The 15501-nt window shown below is 46.3% G+C and overlaps 1 protein-coding gene across 2 annotated transcripts in view; it reads right to left on the reverse strand.

Annotated features, from left to right (window-relative positions):
* Positions 1–4796: 4796 nt before the first annotated feature.
* The window catches only part of LOC139583148 (N-myc proto-oncogene protein-like), a 45392-nt gene continuing 34687 nt past the window's right edge, over positions 4797–15501 (reverse strand). Inside the window, exons 1-3 of one of the 2 annotated variants that reach the window (XM_071413942.1) lie at positions 11645–11791; positions 10328–11030; positions 4797–7302 (exon numbers count right to left, since the gene is read on the reverse strand). In XM_071413942.1, the coding sequence (XP_071270043.1) occupies positions 6515–7302; positions 10328–11009 (1470 nt within the window). In that variant the 5' untranslated portion in view covers positions 11010–11030; positions 11645–11791 and the 3' untranslated portion in view covers positions 4797–6514. Of the gene's footprint in view, positions 7303–10327; positions 11031–11644; positions 11792–15501 lie in introns of those variants that run through there. The other variant, XM_071413941.1, reaches the window with a different exon arrangement.

The raw sequence follows: 15501 nt of genomic DNA on the forward strand, positions 1-15501 counted from the left end.
AGCGAGCTAGGTAGGACAGAGCTGCTCACAAATGTTAGCTAGCTTGCTCTTAGCTAGTTGAGCAGAATGCTAAATCATTTAGCAGAATGTCTGTATTCAAAAGTTTCTGTCAACACTTTTATACTTTGAACAATGTTTCTTTCTAGAAATCTCTTCTGTCTGGCTTTTGCACACTTCTCATAGCCACTTCCATCATGGTTCTTCACAATGCACTCTCACATAACGTCAACACAACATTCTGGGCATCTTTATTTCAAGCACGTTTCACAGATGAGTAGATCTGACGTCGGGGGCATTTTTCAGAAACCAGCGCACCTCACCAACAATATGGCTTGAGATCTCGAGATAACGTCTTTATTCTAGGAATAATGAAGTTTTACCAACGAATCGTCGTGGTTTCAAACATGGGACAAGACACATCTTGGGAGTTGACTGTGGTCTGAAAAACAACCATTTCTGTTTCCTGGGACAGAGCAACAATGCATCACACCCAAAAGTGAGAAAATAACTATTGATTAACTGTGCGACCATTGAAAATAAGGTTGAATGAGTATACATAAGGGTTCAATATTATACACATATTATTTTAATGTGTTACCAGAAAGGCAGAAGTACACCGGTCCTCAAGGGCAGTTGTTGAAAAGTGACCAATGAGATGATAGATAAATCACAGTGTCATAGTAGTACTGTACTGCTGTCTGGCAGCAACAGCCGCTATTCCCTACATAGTGTACTACTTTTTTACCAGAGACCTATTGGTCCGGGTTAAAAGTAGCGCACTACAGTATATGGAATAGGCCATTTGGGATGCAAACATAATGACTAACAATGACAATGACACATTTATAGAACTGTCTCAATGGTGAAACATAAGAGGTGAAACACAATCATTGGCTGTCATGTCCCATAGGAGCTTGGGGAGTGACACACAGTTTGAGGGACACTTAGCCCAGCAGGCTAACAGCCGTTAGCTTCAAAATTCAACAATGGCTTCAAAGCATAGCCTGGCTAATATAAGAGGACTCCGATCGCATGAGCAACAATGGCATTCAAAACTCATAGGGACAAGAGAAAGAACGACTTGATGGATGGATGGATGGTTGGATTATTCCATATAAACATGCAATGCTTATTGTTCTTTTCATTCTGAGATACTAGTTGATACATGCCCTTTAAACCCATCTGTAAAGGTCCTATTCAGATGGGTTTGAGAAGCTTTTCATGACATGAAATTAGGTTTATCATTGTGATTCACTTGATTGAAGTTGGAGCCACAGTGAAACTCAGTACCAGTGGAGTGAAGGAAGAGTCCCACAGAATAGGCTTTGTCCCGTCTAGTAATTATATTTCTATGGGCCTTACATTCGCCACCTTCACCTTTTCTTTTGAACCTACTTGATCAGGATTCTCTGGACGCTCTCCCAGTTCTTGGAACTTCAGCATTAAGTCCTCTGTTTCTGTCTCTCTCTCTGTCTCTCTCTCTGTTTGTTTGTGTATCTACCCTCTCTCTCTTTATCTCTATCCATCTCTCTCCTCTTTCTCCCTCATGCTCGCTCCCTCTCTTTTTTTTCTCTCTCTCTCTTCCCCACTCTCTATCTCTCTCAATCCCTCGCTCTCACTCTGTCTCTCTGTCCTTCGCTGTGTGCTGTGGCCAAGGCTTTTTTTCCCTTCAAAACATCCACTTGAAAGGCTATTCAAGGATTTTTCAATGAGTCCGCTCTGCCACTGTGCGCACACATGAATGTGTGTGTGTATGAGAGAGAGAGAGAGAGAGAGAGAGAGAAGGGGAGGAGAGGAAAACGGAGGATGATGTTTTCAGGGCCGTGCTTCAGTACCATCTGTATGCTAATCTACTCAAACTTTGGTAAACTTTAATCAAACGCTCAGAGGCCTCCCTCTCTCTTTCCATCTCTCTCTCTCTCTCATTTTCTCTTTCCCTCCCTGCTGCTCCTCTTTCTGTCTCTCGCTCGCTAGCTCTCCCTCTCTCTCCCACCCTCTTCTTCCCCTTTTCTCTCTCCTTTCTTATACAAACATACGCACTTTTGCTATCTCTCCCTCTCTCCCTCCCTCCCTCCTTCCCCCTCCTCCCTTCTCTGTGTGCACAGCAATTACCGTAGCTCCACCGCCCTTTGTGTGGGCCACATATTTTACCCCCTATATCAACAGCAGCGGGCAACCCTTGAGTAAACCCCCCCCACCCCCCTCCCCAGTGCCCACTCCCTCACCCTCACCCCCACTCCTCACCCCAAAGCTCACCCCCAAACAACCTCCCCCCTCCTTAACACCGTCCTGCTTATCCCTTCCACGAATACCCCCCTTCCCCTCACCCTCTACACACACACAAATCCTCCCTCAGCACCTGCGACTATATTGCCCTGACCCACAACAGATGGATACCCCCTGGCATCAATGGCAAGGCCCTTGGCAAACAGAGTCAGTCGTGGCACAGTGGGCATGCTTTGTCTGGGCAGAGCTTGGCCACGTCTCACGGATTAAAATAACAAAACAATAACAAAAAATAGTAGCTGCTGAAGATGGCATTGGAAAGAACAGGAATGGATCATTTGAACACACCACACACGTTCACACACAGGCGTGTGCAGGCACACTCATATAGTAGGCACACACACAGACAGACACACACACACCGTACCTACTGTACTGTTCTGACCATATGGAGAGGTTGACATGCTGAATACAGATTCAGTGTCTCTGCAGTAGAGTGAGATGTAAACAGTGTTGTCAGCGGTGCAAGTCGTAAAGAAGGTATAAAATGGATGTGTGAGACACACACACACACACACACATACACCCTACCCCAGTCACACATCCCACCCCACATGGTGTGTGTGTTTGTGTAGGCCAGTGGGTGGGAAGGCAAGCAAGCAGGCAGGCAGGCAGAGGCAGGCAGAGGCAGGCAGGCAGGCAGGCAGGCAGGCAGGCAGGCAGGCAGGCAGGCAGGCAGGCAGGCAGGCAGGCAGGCAGGCAGGCAGGCAGACAGACAGACAGACAGACAGACAGACAGACAGACAGACAGACAGACAGACAGACAGACAGACAGACAGACAGACAGACAGACAGACAGACAGACAGACAGACAGACAGACAGACAGACAGACAGACAGACAGACAGACAGTGTATATTAATCAGGGAGAAGCCCTGGCAATATGTCTGCTTAATGCAGGAGACTGCTGGCCAGGGACTGACAGCTACAGAACATTAACAATTAGCCTAATTTCAGCTTTACAGTAGAGCAAGTTTGAGGGTACAGTGGGGAGAAGTGTGTGTGTGCGTGCGTGCGCGTGCGTGCGTGTGTAATAGATTAAGACATTGGCAATGCAATGTATGCCAGTGTTACTGTATATCAGAGTTCTCAAATGTACAGTATTGGTTTTCATAATCCATGCAGTCCCATGCAATTGTATTTGTTATTGTCCCTAAAAAATGTTATCTGATAACCAAGCATGATAAGCATGATAAACCATTAGGCAGATGGTAAGGGGTGACTCCCATAAAGACACACACACGTGTATGCAGAAACACACAGAAACACACATACAAAATCATACAAAGACACCAGACCCCTGTTATGTAATCCACCCTTCCACTCACCCAGTAAGACTCCCTCCCATTACCGCCCCCACCCCACTCACCCTCAGGTGGCTCAATCCCAAAATGGCCAAATCCAAAACAGAAGTCATTTGTTGACATAAGGCACTCTCATTCGGGTATGCAACAAGAGCGTTCAATACCTAGTCAAAGAGGGATAACTTGACACACAAAGTGCACAAACAGATATACAATTTAGACTCATGTCTTTTTTTATGACAGTGCCCCTATCCTCTCCAAAATATGCGTCCCTTTCTCCCCATCTCTTTTCTAACTCCAACGCCCCCTCAGTCTGGAGCAACAGATTTCTCTTTCAGAGCACTCCAGCGAGAAAGAGTGTTGGCCAGACTCCTGCCCACTCCCCCCAGAGTGTGTGGTGTGTATGTGGCACGTAGTTGGCTGAAGTACAGCATGGAGAGACGAAGGGATGGGCGAGAGGAGAGGGCGGGAAAGGGAGAGGAAAGGGAAGAGAAAAGAAAAGGAGGGGAGGAGAGCCATGTGGTTGATGTTAGTAAACAGTATCCAGTGTTGTTTTGGCATTGTGGTGGAGAGGAGTGGAGCGATATCAGTGGGGACAGGCCACACACGAGCAGGGATACAACAAGCAGACACACACACACACTCAAATACACACACTCTCGCAGACAAATAAAAGAAAACACACACGCTCGCTGTCTGCCACTTTGCAGCTGCACCAGTTTCCATGGCAACCGGGTGAACAATGTAGGAGGGTGTTTGTGTGTGCGTAGGTGTGTGTGGGTGGGTGTGAGTGGCTATGGGGAGGGGGATATAGCTGTGGGGTGCTGAACTGTGGATTCTAAGGACACACACCCACACAAACTCTCTCCTCGTTTTCTTTTGTGAATGAGAGACAGACACTAGTCTACCAGTAGAGAGAGAGAGAGAGAGAGAGAGAGAGAGAGAGAGAGAGAGAGAGAGAGAGAGAGAGAGAGAGAGAGAGAGAGAGAGAGAGAGAGAGAGAGAGAGAGAGAGAGAGAGAGAGAGAGAGAGAGAGAGAGAGAGAGAGAGAGAGAGAGAGAGAGAGAGAGAGAGAGAGAGAGAGAGAGAGAGAGAGAGAGAGAGAGAGAGAGAGAGAGAGAGAGAGAGAGAGAGAGAGAGAGAGAGAGAGAGAGAGAGAGAGAGAGAGAGAGAGAGAGCACGAGCACACAAAGACAGACAGAGGTAATTCTTTTCAATGTCTATTTATTTGTCAAAATGAGGTATTTCAAAGTGCTATGAGTCGCAGCACTAAATGTACATTATAAGAATGATACAACAAACATAGTATATCTGTTTCCCCAGTAAGTTCTATGCACCGATACTTACAAATACATAAACAAATGGGGGAAAAAAGAGAAAGAAAAAGGGGTCAGGTACATGATGATAGAACACATTTCTGTACAAAATGATTCACTTTGAATAGAGAGAAGAATAAGAAAATGATGAGATAAAAAGATATCTACCAATAAACTAATTTTCTTACAAAAATATAAGTATCAAATTTTTCACGATCAACACTAAAGCGTAATAAAGATGTGTAGAATTAGTATCATGGTTACAGTACAAAGTAGGACGATAGAAAAAAATGAAAACAATATGTCGTTATATTACAATGTTTCGCTTTGCCCGCGAGGCATTACAGTACTTTATTTTAAAGGTATAAAGTTTCCAGTCTATTAATTGGCAGCTTTTGGACAAAATGTATAAAAATCCAAATAAAAAAATGTATATAAAACAAGGCAGATTCTGAGTGTATTTCTGTTATTTACAGTAATGTTATTTACAGTAATGTTATTTACAGTAATGTTATTTACAAAAGTGTCAGCTAGCAAGGTACACAGTTAGTACATCCATTAACTTGGGGCGCTATTCAATCTGTATCGCTGGTCACCTCCCATTGAGCCGACATACGCAGAGTTTACCATGAATGCAGTCTCCACTAAATTCAATCACCTTGTAACGCCGAAGTTCCGTGAGACGGATTGAATAGAGCCCTTAGTTTGAGCACCAGTGCACGAGAGGAAGAACAAGAGGGAGAGAGAGAGAGGATGAGAGAGAGAGAGAGAGAGAGACGCCAAAACTTCTTGACATCATTGTCGTGAGCCAACGCGTGACAGCGGTACAGTCTTTGTTATACCGTGGTTTTACTAGTGTCTTCTGTTTGCAGTGGTGAAGGCATAGAAAGCGTACTCTGCTCCTAAGTGAGAACTTTGAACTCTGAAATACACCATGCCCGGGGTGTATTTATTACGCACCCAATGGTAGAAAATGGACTGAAACAGGGGAGGGAATACCTGAACTTGTCCATTGAGAAATGCGGGTTTTTTGCTTTCCGTTACAACATGATTTGCCATGGTGGCCCTAACGAACGTGACCTCTTTGAAAGTCACTAGGTTTGGGGCTATGTAAGTGTCACATTCAGTTCAAGAAAACAAGGTACAAAAAAAAGAAAAATGATACAAGAGAGAGGACCCAGAGAAGCATGCTCCTGCTTTCCTTCCTTTCACCTCCCTCCTTCTTTTCTCTTCTTAATTTTTTCTCCAGAAAAATGTAAAACTCGAAACATTCTTAACGTCAACAAATGTGCAAAGAAAGTGGCGGAAGTGAAAGTCCTGTTGTGTCCCGGCCACCCGCCTCTCCTGTGTCGCTCCAAGTGTGTGTGTGTGTATAAATTGAGACAGAGAGAAGGGGGTTAATCTGGGTTTGTGTGTGTGTGTGTGTGTGTGTGTGTGTGTGTGTGTGTGTGTGTGTGTGTGTGTGTGTGTGTGTGTGTGTGTGTGTGTGTGTGTGTGTGTGTGTGTGTGTGTGTGTGTGTGTGTGTGTGTGTGTGTGTATATATATATATGAGTGTGTGTGTGCCTATGTTTGTGTGTACGTGTTTGCGTTATGTGCCACTGACAAGTCTTAGCGAGTCCTGGCCTGCTCCAACGTCCTGATCAGCTGTTGCCTCCGCGCCTGCAGCCTGTCCTTCTCCTGTGTCAGCCGCAGCTCGTCCACCTCCAGTGACAACACATACTCCGCCGCCTTCTTCAAGATCAGCACCTTGGCCGCCTTCTCGTTCCTCGCCAGCTCGGGTACGTGGTCGCGGAGCGTGAGGAAACTGGAGCGGAGATCGTTGCGCCGTTGGCGTTCCAGGATGTTGTGGTTTCGCCGCCGCTCGGAGTCTTCGGAGTCGGAGTTGCCAGAGGAACCGCCGTGCGGGCTGCTGTCCCCGCTGGCGTTGCGTTTGCGTTTGGATCCTGCCGTTGCCATTGTGAAGGAGCCAAATGACGTCAAGGTCGACGACGACGACGATGAAGAGAGGGTGCGGGAAGGTTGGCGAGGAGCGTCAGAGGTCTTGTGTTTCCTGGAGGGGGGCGCGTGGTCATCGTCAGAGGCGTATGGCGAGGGAGCGGCGTAGTTGTGTTGCTGCTGGTGGACCGAACTCTGCTTCAGAATCAGCTCCTGACCGTAACCGTTTGACCCCACTGGTCCCCGGCTGCTGACGAATCGGCTCACGACGCCAGATGAGGCCACGCCCCCGGAAGCGGCACCCGTCTTCGGCCGCACTGAGATGGTGACCGTGCCGGTGGCCAAGGGCGACAAGCCACGCCGCTTCTCCACGGTGACCACGTCGATCTCTTCGCCGTCCGAGTCATCTTCACCCTCCGAGTCATCTTCGTCATCCTCTTCTTCATCATCGTCTTCATCTTCTGGGGAAGGAAAACAGAAGAGTGAGTTAGGTAATTGTTCTGACTCATCAACTGTGGGAACTGTCACCTGTGTGTGTGTGTGTGTGTGTGTGTGTGTGTGTGTGTGTGTGTGTGTGTGTGTGTGTGTGTGTGTGTGTGTGTGTGTGTGTGTGTGTGTGTGTGTGTGTGTGTGTGTCTTTCTGCCTCCATGTGTGTGTATGCCTGCGCGCATAAATGAGTCTGTATGTGTATGTGTGTGTGTGGGAGTAGTGAAATCATTACTAAACTCTCTGATCACTGCACAAAGAGAGTACTCTTCATGCTTATTGTCAGTCACCTGTAGCACTAATCTAGTCCACAGGCTTTTACATGCTTCATCTGACTGACTTGTAGACAGGTTGTATTCTTTGTTTTTCAGTCCTACAACCCTTCTTTGGCCTTTCCTGCTCAACTTTACCCACTACAGACATGTTTGAGTTGTGTCCATGTTCTCTCTCTCTCTAGAAAAGGTTTTGACATCACCAAGTGGGCAGTTACTGATGATGAAATGGGATACGCAAAGCATTTCAAAAGTCGTAGTTCCTGATCGGTGTTAACTTGAAGGATTTCAAAACAAAATATTTAGCTATTTTCCTAATTTACCGCCTTCTTTATCTCCATTTCACCTAAGCTGGTATATTACTGCCGCTGCTTATCACAAGAAGTAAATAAATAAATAATGTGTAGACTTAAATAAATAAAAATAATAATGGGTAGGCCTCTTTGAAGCCGCGAGAAGAAGAACGCAGTCGTAAGCAGTTGGTAATTGAGGTGGCAGCCCCAGTTAAAATGCCTTTCTGATAATGGCTATCATTATCAGCTTAGTCATTCGTAAAGCACTGTGGCATTTTACGGCTTACAGTAACCCACTTCTGACGCCTAGACCCTCCGGAGGCCATCTAGCACACACGCACGCACCCACCCACGCACGCACACGCACACACACACACACACACACACACACACACACACACACACACACACACACACACACACACACACACACACACACACTGAGAATTTGGCACAAGAATCAAAACAGAACCACAGCACAGACTCAGCTGGGTGGTAAAGGGGGTGTGTCTCGCTTCTCCCTCTCTTTTCCCCTTACCCTCTCCTCTCCCTTCCCTCTGTTTTCCCCCCTCTCTCTAGACAGACCACATGTGAAGCTGAGACAGCCTGGGTGATATGATACCTGGCTCACTGGGAAAATGGGTCATACTAGGAGTGAGTGAGTGAGTGAGTGAGTGAGTGAGTGAGTGAGTGAGTGAGTGAGTGAGTGAGTGAATGAGGGAGTGAGGGAGTGAGTGAGTGAGTACTAGTGAATCTCCAAGGTGCAAATGTCAATTGTCTAAAGTGGCATCCTCTCCTCGTCTCCTTTCCTTTTCCTACACTGACGTGAAAGAGATGGTCTGGTGAAAGCCAGCACCTGGTTGTCAGATATCCACCATATTGCTCAAAGCTCCTTTATTTTCCCAAATGATCAACGCAGATGAAGTGGAGATGGTGAAGAGAGGGAGCCACTTCATATGGAGGTGTATCCTTCATTGTTTTAAATGAATGACTACAGATAAACATGTGACAGGTGCCTTTGGCTTCCAGGCATACTGTAGGTGTTCTAATACGTGTTGTATAAATCAACATTTGATCAGAGAGTCATCCCATGATCTGCTATTGGGTACCAAATGCAGGAGGCCTATTCTGTGTCCATAGGACTTGGAACATGGATAGGATATACGTTGGTATCTATAGTGACACTGTCTAATTCTGCCTTTCAAGTCTGCAGGGCGTCTACTACTCTTTTTGATTGCAAGGTGAGGAAAGCGCGTAGAGAAAAAAGCGAGAGATGCGATTTATTAACGCTGCGAGCAGAAGAGGCCCATGCAAACGGTTTCATCTGCAGGCTGGCGGGGCGGGGGAACGTGGTGTGATTGGATCACCGGCTTTAAGCCGAGGCGCTGGACCGGCGCCAGAGAGACAGCTGTCGAGATGGGAGCGCCTGTTCAAAGCTGTCAGCCCCCTAAAGAAACAGGCCCTCCTCCTCTTCTCTCCAGCTATCTTTCTTTTGCCAGCGGGACGGTTGCTTTTGGCAAGGCTCTATAGCTCAAGCTTCCAGCCGGCGCTGCCCAGTTGGAGGTCTCGGTTTTACTACCGTTTCGCAGGCGTCACAAAAGAGCTCTAGTAACGACTCGCGTGAGTTCGTCGTACCATGGGTCCATGCCAACTGCCAAACGAACGTTGGGCTATTTAGAGTGTTAGAAGAACCTATTATCCTGTTATTACAGAGGTTGAATTTTCCACTTTGTTGTTATCACCGACCCCCTTTCCGAAACACACTCACCGACATCCTCAACACTAAACACTATAGATGGCTTTTTACACAATGCTGTCTAATTCATGCTGGCATGAATGGCATTCGTTGAATATGTAAGAAGCAATTTCACACCCGCGGGAGCCCTAGTTATTTCAATAACCCTAGCGTAAAGTGTGTAATCATAGCATCCAACGAATCGTGAAACAAGGCCCTTTATCAAGTAGTCCGTTTATTTAGCGCGTTCTAGATTGGGACTATTTGACTGCGCCAAGTACATCGCCCTATACAACCCGTGTGTCTAGATGTTCGGTGTAAAAGGGATCTAAATTCGTAATGCACACAATCCTCCAATTTTACTGCCATCTGCCGGTGAAGCGTCTGCCTATTACATAAACCCTCATTCACTGTGGCACAACCACTCACTACAAGGTAATCCTATTCTGGGCCAGTCATTTGAACTCTTAACTTCCAATCACCCCAATTACCATTACCCGAACAAGACAATAATAATAACAATAGCCTAATAATAATGACATCTGTTATTTGAAGCAGAATGATATCAATTCAACAAACTAAAACTGGGTTTTAGCATTAGTATTGAGGTTTTAGGCTGTTAGCTGTTGTATTGTAGGTTACTGTAATCAAAACGAAGGGTATTTTGCGTATGCATCCTCGCCGAAGGTATTCGCTTACCAGAGTCGCTCTGAGTTTCCTTGGCGCTACAATGGACAGTAGAGGCGGGGACCGTCCCAGGTGGACATCTGCTGCTGCTACCGTTTCTTTTGTTGACAGGGAAGGGGAAGACTATCGTGGGGTCCACACACTCCGACACGGAGCGGCTCAGCTCAGACGCCTTGGTAGTGATGACAGCGGCAGTAGTGACATTTTTACTAACTCCACAGGCAGCCGCTGTGGAAATGGCTTTGCTCAGCTTCTCTGTGACCACCCTCTCTAGCTTTTCCCTGGCGGAGAAGCCGCTCCACATACAGTCCTGAATGATGATGGAGTTGGGGTTTTTATTCAAAGCGGAGCCGCCGAACAGGTCTCCATCCGACGCACCCCAGATATCTTCCTCGGGCAGGAGCAGAAGCTCCGAGGTCCATTCGCACCCAAGCGGGTCGCCTAATCCAAAACTCATGGGACCTGCTGCCGAGTCGCCCCAGTCCCCCACGGACGCGTAGGCCAGCTCCCCCGGTAGCGCCGCTCGGCTCGGAGAGAGGGGCGGCGTAGGCAGTAACTCAAATTTCTTCCAGATGTCCTCCCCGGGAGGCGCAGAGTCGGGACCGCAGAAATAGAAGTCATCCTCGTCTGGATAGAAGCAGGGTTGTAGTGAGTCAAAATCCATGTCGGAATTTTTACTTATAATCGCCGGCATTCTATCCCACACTTGGAAAGCCTGTAGAGAAGGACACGGAGATAGTTTAGACACAATGGAATAAGGCAGACACACATCTCCATATAGTTCCTATTGTAAAGCCCAGACAACCTACACCGTATGCACAACATTCTACAGCCAGCCAGCCAAGTGCTCAAACGTATTGCAAGTCCTTTGGAAAGAACAGAGGCGAGTGTGGGTAAACTGACATGAAGTCACCTTTTCCGCTATGATGGTGTTCTTGGCATATTATTCAAAAAAGAATACCAGTTGTATTTTTTATTTGTTAATTTGATTTATTTAACTAGGCAAGTATTAAGTAGGCAAGTATTAAGAACAAATTCTTATTTACAATGACGCCTACACCGGCCAAACCTGGACCAATTGTGCGCCGCCCTATGGGACTCCAAATCACGGCCGGTTGTGATATAGTCTGGAATCGAACCAGGGTCTGTAGTGACCCCTCTAGCAATGAGATGCAACGCCTTGGACCGCTGCGCCACTCGGGAGCAATTATAACTATTAAAAAGTATATCTACTCTAAACGTCCCATGACATTCGTATTCGTTTGCAGGGTGACCATTTGGCAGTCAATAAAATAAGCGACTCTTTCACCCAAAAAGAAAGATGCTCACCTCGCGTTGACTGAGGTTGTGGTGTGAGTCGTGTGTTGTCTCGTCACTCTCTCTCGCAGTTCAGTTCTAAACTCTAGGAGCACACATGTACTCTTGTGTCGCGCAGACAGATCTCTGACACACATTGTATGGGCTACGGAGTGTTATAGCCTACACTCCAATCTACTGTGTGTGTTGGAGGGGAGCTCCGCCCACGGAGGGGCGGGTCCGGGCTTGGTAGACGGCGTGAGGCAGACGGGCAGGCATGTTGGCTGGCTCGCAGCGTAGCTTTCTATAGCTCACGACAGGCTTTAATCCCTCCCCAGAGAATAAATATTACATTATCATCCCTTATCCTCCATTATGGCTAATTTCCTCCCCTTTTCAGAAATGGATAGGGGTGAACTATGGGCAAATGCACAAAATTATCATACTTTTATGTATAAAGGCTCCAATAATCTATACCATAATGATTTGTTATCCAACCTCTAAGATACATTTGATGTAAATTATATTTGTTTAAAGATAAGCATATATGCTGTTATACTGGCTTGTTATAACAGGGACGGCACGATGGCCTGGCGCATTGCTCAGTCCTAGAGCGGAACCCAACTCTCACCATTGACGTAACCGCATATCTGGATCAAAAAGTCGGGATCACTGCGCCCTCATGTGGGCATGATTAAAACATAAACCTGAGCGTTTCAACAGATTAAGTGCTGTTGTAGGTTATCTGCGGTAAATTGTCGAATCATGGGTTGAAAGCGAAGTACGGATTTTGTTCTTAATAGTGAATAATTAACATGTTATTTATAACCATTACTTACACTAAACACACCTATAGGCCTACATTGAATTGATAGGCTACACCTTTAAAGCTGTCATCAAAACGTTCTTTGTCTTCTTTGTCTATGCACCTCCATGTCTCAGAATCAGCTGTGCTCAAGCCTGTTTATGTAACTCCACTGGCAGTGGTTGATGTAGAAGACATCCCCATTTCCTTACTCTCATAACAGGTTTGCAGGAATGTACAGTGCATCTGGAAAAAAATCAGACCCTTTGACCTGGGAGACAGGTCAGGATTGAGGGAAAGATGAACGAAGCAAAATACAGAGAGATCCTTGATGAAAACTTGCTCCAGAGCGCTCAGTACCTCAGACTGGGGGCGAAGGTTCACCTTCCAACAGGACAATGACCCTAAGCACAAAGCGAAGACAATGCAGGAGTGGCTTCGGGACACGTTTCTGAATGTCCTTAGATATTGTTGAAGAGTTGTGATCAGAAGCAGTGGTGGGAGATGAGAGGGAGGGTGACGACTCACAGCTGGGATCAGTGCAAGAGTACTGGGAACTATTTGTGAGGGACAGGGTTCAGTTTCCTGGGAATACAGACCCGGAACGTCGGATGCCTGGGATTGGAGACGGGATGAGAGCTGTGATGTGATGTTCTCTCATGTTTTCCCCAACCACTGCTCCGACTGTGACCCAACAGGAACAGCTTCCTGTGTGAGAGCAGCGAGGACAGAGAGTGGGAGTGAGAACTGAGAGAGAGGGAGAGAGGTAAAGGGAGGGAGAGAGAAAGATGGAGAGAGAGAACGAAGGGAGAGTGAGAGAGAGAGAAGAGGGAGTAAGGGAAAAGGATAGAGAGACAGAGAGAGGGGGAGAGACAGAGATATAGAGTGAAGTCATTGTCCCAAGGGAATGGGAGAGGGAAGCAAAGAAGAGTATAAACTAAAGTTGCATGGTTCATATGGTCCAACAGAGAACGGAAGGAAAGAAAAATGGAGGGATAGCGGACAACGATCAGCCCCTTTGGTCTTTCTTGGCATAGCAGAAGGCGTGTGTGAGTGTGTGTGTCCTCGCCATGGAAAGGGGACGGTGGTGGTGGAACATCTATAATTTGGGATATACTACTACACATCCTCATTCACCTCATCAAACAATAATTACAGACGGCACTCTTGTACGTCATATGATTACAATGTTGGGCTGATGTTTGAATTTGATTGAATGTATGCTATTACATAAATAGATGCTATTTCATGTCTAACGCAGGAATCAGACTAGTATCACACACACACACACACACACACACACACACACACACACACACACACACACACACACACACACACACACACACACACACACACACACACACACACACACACACACACACACACACACACACACACACACACACACACACACACACACACACACACACGAACAGGACTGGAGGGCCAAGTCTAGGTCCAAAAGGCTCCTTAACAGCATCTACCCCTAAACCATGAGACTGCTGAACATTTAATCACATGGCTACATAGACTATTTGCATTTACCCCCTTTTTTTTTTTACGCTGCTGCTACTCGCTGTTTATTATCTACGCATAGTCACTTTACCCCTACCTACATGTACATATGACCTCAATTACCTCGACTAACCCGTACCCCCGCACATTGACTCACTACCCGCACCCCCTGTATATAACATCGTAATTGTTATTGCTTGACTTTTTTTTTAACTTAAGTTTATTTAGCAAATATTTTTTTACTCTGCATTGTTAGTTAAGGGCTTGTAAGTAAGCATTTCACAGTAAGGTCTACAGCTGTTGTATTCGGCGCATGTGCCATTTTTTATTTATTTGATTTGACAACATATCAGAAAATCCACTTTAAAACCAGCTCAGGCACATGGATGGTTAAGCCATTGGGCCAGTTTGTGTAAAAGATTCATGTCAACGTGTTTAGAAGGAAAAACAAAAAGCCAACGACATGACATCCGGCTGTGATGGCAAGGGGGGAGACCGTGTCCCAAACGGCACCCTATTCCCTACGTAGTGCACTACCTTTGATGGCTCTGGTCACGGGTACTGCACTATGTAGGGAATAGGGTGCCATTTGGGACGCACTGTTCATCAATAAAACACAAGACCGGAACAACTGGTTATGTTTTTAGTTCAGGGACCAATTTGGGGTTGCTGTTGTTTCCTCTCTCTCTCTCTCTCTCTCTCTCTCTCTCTCTCTCTCTCTCTCTCTCTCTCTCTCTCTCTCTCTCTCTCTCTCTCTCTCTCTCTCTCTCTCTCTCTCTCTCTTTCTCTCTCTCTCTCTCTCTCTCTCTCTCTCTCTCTCTCTCTCTCTCTCTCTCTCTCTCTCTCTCTCTCTCTCTCTCTCTCTCTCTCTCGACTATGTGTAAAAAAGGGTCTGAAGCAGGTTAAAGGCTCATTTGACAGCAGACGTGGGGCTAGAACACAATGTTACATTCATTCAGGTCGGGAACAGGGTTTGAAACATGAGCCACAGGTCTACAAAAGCAGGGCTAAAAGTTATCGTTATAGGTCTAATAGTAAGGCGTTTTATTGGCATTCTTTGAAGTGCACAAGGTTAGGAGGATTTACACACCATAGACAGAGCCCAGAGTGCATGAAGTCTGGGAAACGCATTAGGACTTGCCTTCTTCTTTAATCATTTGGGCTGTCAGATTCCACAGTGGCAGTGGCATCTCCCCCTTAAAACAAACTAGTCAAACAAGGCTCTTTACTTTACTCTGCCGCCACACACCATTAGATCTCAGCCACTCCCACGTGCGCACGCATGCAGTCACGCACGCTCACACCGAAATGCTGAATATTTCTTATTTTTCTTCTTCTTCATGAAAGGGAAGACTACTGAATGATGTTGCTGTTGTAAACATCCTGATTGGTTTCATCCTTCCAACTAAAAGTCCCAACACGACATACAGTATCACTTTACATTTGTATTTTGGGAGAAATTGGGATTTGTGACCCGATTCAGGTAACTAGGCATATGTCACAAGTCACGACTTCACACGAGAGCTGTTTGAAAGTTTTAAAAAATATATATTTTTATCAAAATGTG

The sequence above is a fragment of the Salvelinus alpinus genome, chromosome 8, assembly GCF_045679555.1.
Source record: "Salvelinus alpinus chromosome 8, SLU_Salpinus.1, whole genome shotgun sequence".
Classification (NCBI taxonomy): Eukaryota; Metazoa; Chordata; class Actinopteri; order Salmoniformes; family Salmonidae; genus Salvelinus; species Salvelinus alpinus.